Below are 6,368 nucleotides of genomic sequence, written 5' to 3'. Positions count from 1 at the left end.
GCATATGGTCAGTGATAGATGCCCTTAATCTTCTTAGTTTAGTCTTAAAACACCTTTCTAAAATTAATACAGAGCCAAAGTTAATTTAAACAGCTAAAGTTATGACTGGGAAGTCTGAATGTGTCCTACTTCTCTTCACAATATGCTTTCAATGTATTTGAAATTTATTGGGGAAATCCTCTTCTATTTTTACTTTAAGGCGCGGGCTTGCGCGGTGTGTGTGTGTGTGTGTGTGTGTGTGTGTGTGTGTGTGTGTGTGTGTGTGAAGGGATGGGGCTGGAGAGATGGCTCAGTGGTCAAAAGCACCTGTTGCCGAGCACTTGCAAAGGTTCCGGATTTGATTCCCGCCATCCATGAGGAAGATAACAAGCACCTGTAACTTCAGTTCCATGGGATCTGATGCCAGATTCTGTACCCCGCCCCAACCAGGCACGCACATAGTGAGTGCACAGACATGCATGCAGGCAAAACCGCCTATACACATAAAATTTAAAAACAGACTCCCTAAACCGATGTATAACATATCCGGAACTTGTAGTTTTAGCTGTTTGGCCTGCAGAAATGTAGCCCACGGTAGAAATCTCGGAGTCACCACTAACTCGTTTTTTATCCACAAGTTCACCTGCCCCCACGCTCACTCTGCACGCGGTTTCCTTTTCCCGTGGAGCTTTCCCCCCATCTGCTAGCATGGTTTAACGTTCCTGTTTTGGGTGATTCCCCAGCTGTCTTCTCTCTGGAAGACTCCCCTAGCCTTGTTCTCCCAGAGCCGGCCACCTGAAGGCACAGTAAGCTCGCCGACACCGCGCTTGCCCAGCTCCCTTCTCCCGCAGTCTCTGCCCGCAGCTGCCGGAACCTTTTTTTGTGCGGTCCCAGCGCTCTGCGGAGGATTTTTGGCAGCGTTCTCTGACAGACGTCACTTCCGGTCCGTCAAGGCCCGTGAGTACCCAGGTAGAGCCCTGCGCCAGCGGCACCGAGGCTTTGGAGGCTGGAGTGCGGGGCGGACTGGAGGGACCTGGAGGAGAGGACCGAGGTGTAATGCCGGGGCTGGCCTGGGAGAGGGGGGGACGGAGGGAGGAGCGTGCGCAGGGCGACGGGCAGCTTCCGCTTGCCGAGTCGGGTGCAGGCAGAGGAGCGTCCTCGCTGCACGGCCTTCAGTTTGCCTCGTACCCCAGGCTGTGTGATCTGGAGCTTGTGTCCGGCACCAGAGCTGTCCTTTTCTGGAAGACACGGACAGTAATTACCCTTGTCTGTCATCGTCGTGCCAGGCAGGGTAAGGTGAGGCAGAGCCTCGCCAGTTGCCGTGCGCGCTGCGGCTCGCGTGTTATCTGATGGCAGTCCCAGCTCTTCACACAGCAAACACAACATAGACTTTCAGCTTCTGGGGGTGGGAGGTGGGAGTGGATGGGTGTGATGGCTGAGATTCCAGAAAATGGATGAGTGTATGTGCAGTTTGGAGAGTTTTTAACTCCTTCCCTGTCAGATTGCCCGTTTTAATTAAGATGCCCTTTTAAGAGCCGAAGTTTGAGCCGGGCGGTGGTGGTGCACGCCTGTAATTCCAGCACTCGGGGAGGCAGAGGCAGGTGGATCTCTGTGAGTTCGAGGCCAGCCTGGGCTACAGAGCTAGTCCAGGACAGACTCCAAAGCTATAGGGAAACCCTGTCTCGAAAAACCAAAAAAAGAAAAAAAAAAAAAGGGTCAAAGTTTGTACAATTTTTATTCAGTGGTTCTTATTTTTTCTGTACTTCAGAGAATAATAAAGAGATAAATTATAAGAAATAAATAATATTATAAAATATATAAATATGTAAAATTATATATATAAAATATAATACAAATAATAAAGAAAACTACAAAGTATTTTTGATGTGGTGGGACCATATTTTAAACGTTTAAAAGCAATATACGAAATGTGTGTGCACTCGCACATCCCACTTGCCCTGGGATGACCGGTGTACTCCACTGTGCCCATTTCAAGCAGAGCTCTCATTTTTAGTGTTCACATTAAGTGCAGAAAACAAGGTATCGGAATGTTCGGTTTAGTCATTTTATTTACTATTAGAGTGCATTCCTCGGATGGATGGCACCAAGATAGTTACAGTGTTGAAAAACTTCAACATTTACGCTGTAAAGTACTGCCACTTTTAGTTTTTCAAGATACCAAGGCTTTAAACTGGGATCGAGGGAGGAGATGTAGAAAGAAAAGATAGACAGGCGTCTCCAGAAGCGGGATTGCTCTTTAATAGAGCAACAGAAGGGCCACTGTGGAAGTGGAGACTGTGCTGTGACAGCTGGGCCTTGAGGGTTTGGGCTTGAGAGGTGAAAGGCATATGAGAGTGAGAGGCACAGTCGATCATTTTCTGGCCTTAGATCTGCCCCTGCGGTTTCAGATAAGAACTGTTTGAGCTGGTGGTTATTCTTGGGCATGGGGGTTTCTGGGAAAGCATTTGCCAGACTGAGATATTTCTACCCTTTACTGGCAGATTCAGGTTTTCTGAGACAAATGAATCTCTTACAGAGATAATAAACTTCTAAATTCACTAGGAAATAAATAATTTAACTAATAATATTTGATTGTGGCAGGTTTTATAAAAAAAGCCCCTTGGAAGTCTCCAACCCTCTGACTTGTCAATCAGTTTTAAATTCTAGAAGTCAATGTATGGGTCTGTTCTTCAGTGAGCAATTTTTTGGTGTATATGTTTTGTTTTCTGAGACAGTCAATTATATATGTCACATCTTGTCTTCAACATAAAGCCGGGCACACACCTTTAATCCCAGTACCTGGGAGGCAAGAGGAAGGCAGATTTCTGAGTTTGAGGACAGCCCAGTGTACATATTTAGTTTCAGCCTAACAGGGCTACATAGAGAGACCCTGTTTCAACAAAACAAAATAGAGACCCTCTTGCTTCTTCCACCCGAATGTGGGCTATCTCACTCAGCTCAGTTTTGTAGATTTTAAAAAACAGTTTCCAAGCCAAGTGCTCATACCTGTAACCTCAGCACTTGGGAGGCTAAACAGAGTTCCAGCCCAGTAGGGCTACATAGTGAGTGAGATCTTGTCTTAAGCGTTCACCACATTACCATGACCCCCCACTTCCCCATATGTATGTATATATTTTCTGTTTTTGGTGAATATGTGTTGTGTGTATGTGGTTTATCCATGCGTACCCTAGAAATTGATGCCTAGTGTCTTTTGTATTTTCCACCTTTTTTGAGATAGGGTCTCTTCCTGAGCCTGGAGCATATTGATTGGTGAGACTGGCTGACCACCAAGTTCTCCTGCCTCCTCTCAATCCTGCCTCTATCCTTTAGGGTTGGGATTACAGATGTGTCTGTATTTTAGTGCTGGGGATAAGAACTCAGGTCTTCGTGTCTGAAGGAACCTCCTCCCCCTTGAGGCATCCCAGGCTGGCCTTGAACTCACAGAGACCCACCTGCTTCTGTCTTCCAAGATCTGGAATAAAAAGAGTTCACTATTGCCTGATCCTAATCTTGAACTTTTGACCCTGCTGTCTCCACTGAGGGCTGGGGTTCCAAGCCTGTGCCGGCCTTCTCAAACTGAGGGTTTTTGTATACTCTCAACTGAGCTGCATCCCTAGCCCACTTTCCTCTCCTTTTTCCATAGAGACAGTATTATGAAGGGAGGGTAAAGTATTGCTTATGGTCCTCACTCCCTTTGTCCCTGCCAGTGTTAGAGGACATGCTTTTGTCCTTAGTGTCCTGGTGGGCCTGTGGGGAAGAAGACCTCCCCCAACCTAATGTCAATTTTTCACCCTCCCTTTTTTTTTGAGATAGTCTCATTTTGTAGCTGGACTGGCCTGGAGCTCACTGTGTAGACCGCACTGGTCTCAGACTTGCTGCTAACCTCCAGCCGAGATTGTAGTTGTGAGTTATCATCCTCAGCAATTTTGTCTTTAGTTATTAAAGAAGTAGATTATATAATAATTAAAGGGCAGAAAATTCCATCTAATCTTAATTCTGTCATGCAGATGAAATCATTTGTAATACTTACTATGTAGACCAGGCTGACCTCAAAAATCAGAGATCTCTGTGCCTCTGCCACTACGCTCAACTGTAATATTGAATGATCAAAATTTCCTTTTATTTTTTTTCTTTAATAGTTAAGGTCATATTCCATATGTAATCCGTCCCCCCTCCCCAGACAGGGTTTCTCTGTGTGACAGTCCTGGCTGTCCTGGAATTTGCTTTGTAGACCAGGCAGGCTGGCCTTGAACTCACAGAGATTCACCTGCCTCTGCCTCCTGTGTGCTGGGATTAAAGGTGTGCACCACGCCTGGCTGCCTGATAAATTTCTTTTTAAAAAATGTGATCATGAGAACATTCAAACTTACACAAAGGAGAGAAAGAACAATGAATTGCTTTGTATTGGTCACTCAGCTATAATAATTGTTTGCGGCGAGCCCCGGCCAGCGGGGAAGAAAGCCATGACACAGGGATTCTTCTCCAATCACGGTTTATTGAAGTGCTGCTTGGTTGAGGGAGAGCTGGAGGTGAGGGCCCGCCCCCCCCCCCCCACGGCAGTTGAAGGGCTTTTATGCAGGATGTGGGCGTGCTCTGCTGGCCTGATACACTAGGCGGATTGGGATTGGTGCATTGCTGTTACTGGGCGGAGTTGAACGGGAGAGCCGACGTGGTAAACAACCCAGGGCTCCGCCCTGGGAGGAAGTCAGCGCCATCTTGTGATGGCGGACGGAGTTTTGGGAAACCGGCCGTCACAATTGTTGGTTGTGACTAATCTTATACTTATTTATCAGAATTCTTGTCCAGTGACATCCATGAAACAATTTTTATTGTTTTCCAAGCTTCAAAAATTGGTTATTGGGCTGGAGAGATGGCTCAGAGGTTAAGAGCACTGACTGCTCTTCCAGAGGTCCTGAGTTCAAATCCCAGCACCCACATGGTGGCTCACAACCATCTGTAATGAGATCTGATGCCCTCTTCTGTATACATAATAAATAAACAAATTTTAAAAATTGGCTATTTTTACTGTTGCCAGGTTTGAAATATTCATATCTTTTATTGGAAATAGGAAGAAGTTTCATGAAAATTTTGTATTTTCACAGAAGAGTTAATGAATAAACTACAAGAATAAAATGTATTCTTTATTCTGATATTTTAAACTTTGTCCTTAACTATCAAGTAATTAGATTCATTTTGTAATAACTATCTTTAGAAAACTTGTGATCCAATGTTTTTTTATAGTGTTGGATAAATATATATCATTATAAAAAACATGGATGAAGAGCCTGAAAGAACTAAGCGGTGGGAAGGAGGCTACGAGAGAACATGGTAAGTAGAGAATCATTGTCCCATGTTGTAGACATTGTCTCTTTTTCTTAACTGCAGTTTTATTAAAGTGTGTTTTATATATGTTAAAATTCATGCACCTCAATGTATAATTGAATGCATTTTGAAGACAATTTACTCTTATGTATAGCTTTGCCATAAATTACTTTTAGAACATTTTAGTCATAGCAATCAGTTCCTTCATACACATTCCATTTCCACCACCTGTGGACAGCTATGAATCTGTGATTTGTAGATTCACCTTTCTTGTACATTTTATGTAAATTTCATTCGTGTAATTTTTATTTTTGTAATTGCTGGTATAGTATATAGCATCCCATACACTGTTATACCACGTTTTTGTTTATTTGTTCAGCATTTGATGGACATGCAGATCAGTTCCAGTTTTTGGCTATTGTGGATTGTGCTGATGCAAACATACATATACAGATCTTTGTACATTTAAATTTTTATTGGGTTAGTATATTTAGCTTATCTTTTCAAACAAATAAATAATGCTTACAGGGAAATTCTTAAAGAAGATGAAACTGGATCACTTAAAGCTACGATAGAAGATATTCTCTTCAAAGCAAAGAGAAAAAGGTACAAATTGCTTCTTTTAAAGAGCTAGAAGAGGAAACTGTGTTCCTGAGGCCTTTCGGCTGCCCTAGCCATCCCTGGCACTTCTTTAACTTGAGTTAGGGAAGCTCATCCGTAATTGTCTGACATCTAGCCCTGCCCCCTGGAAAGTGGTGTTCAGAGACTGTCCATGTGTATTCCAGAAATTAATAGTTCTCTAAAAAGTACAGATTAGTTGTCTCATTGAGTATTTGGAGGCATATGGTGTTCAAATAAAGTATTTTTTTACAATTTTAACAGAGTATTTGAGCACCATGGACAAGTTCGACTTGGAATGGTATGTTGATTTTTTTCTTTGATTTGTGCAGGGATCAGAGAAATATTCTGACTTGACAGAATAGATGGTAAAACAACTACTTTTTAAAAGAATATAAAATGATATCTTTGCTTCTTCTCAAAAGAGATTTTCTCCCTCACTTGTTTTT

At 43.3% G+C, this 6,368-nt stretch overlaps 1 protein-coding gene across 6 annotated transcripts in view; it reads left to right on the top strand.

The window, feature by feature from the left end:
- Positions 1-919: 919 nt before the first annotated feature.
- LOC118596301 (general transcription factor IIH subunit 2) overlaps positions 920-6,368 on the top strand; it is a 54,018-nt gene continuing 48,569 nt past the window's right edge. For 5 of the 6 annotated variants that reach the window (XM_036207110.1, XM_036207111.1, XM_036207107.1 and 2 more), the window contains exons 1-4: positions 923-1,030; positions 5,221-5,307; positions 5,830-5,907; positions 6,184-6,220. In XM_036207110.1, the coding sequence (XP_036063003.1) occupies positions 5,252-5,307; positions 5,830-5,907; positions 6,184-6,220 (171 nt within the window). In that variant the 5' untranslated portion in view covers positions 923-1,030; positions 5,221-5,251. Of the gene's footprint in view, positions 1,031-5,220; positions 5,308-5,829; positions 5,908-6,183; positions 6,221-6,368 lie in introns of all 6 variants that reach the window. The other variant, XM_036207108.1, reaches the window with a different exon arrangement.

Source organism: Onychomys torridus, chromosome 15 (genome assembly GCF_903995425.1).
Source record: "Onychomys torridus chromosome 15, mOncTor1.1, whole genome shotgun sequence".
Classification (NCBI taxonomy): Eukaryota; Metazoa; Chordata; class Mammalia; order Rodentia; family Cricetidae; genus Onychomys; species Onychomys torridus.
This window is presented reverse-complemented; position numbering and strand designations above follow the sequence as displayed.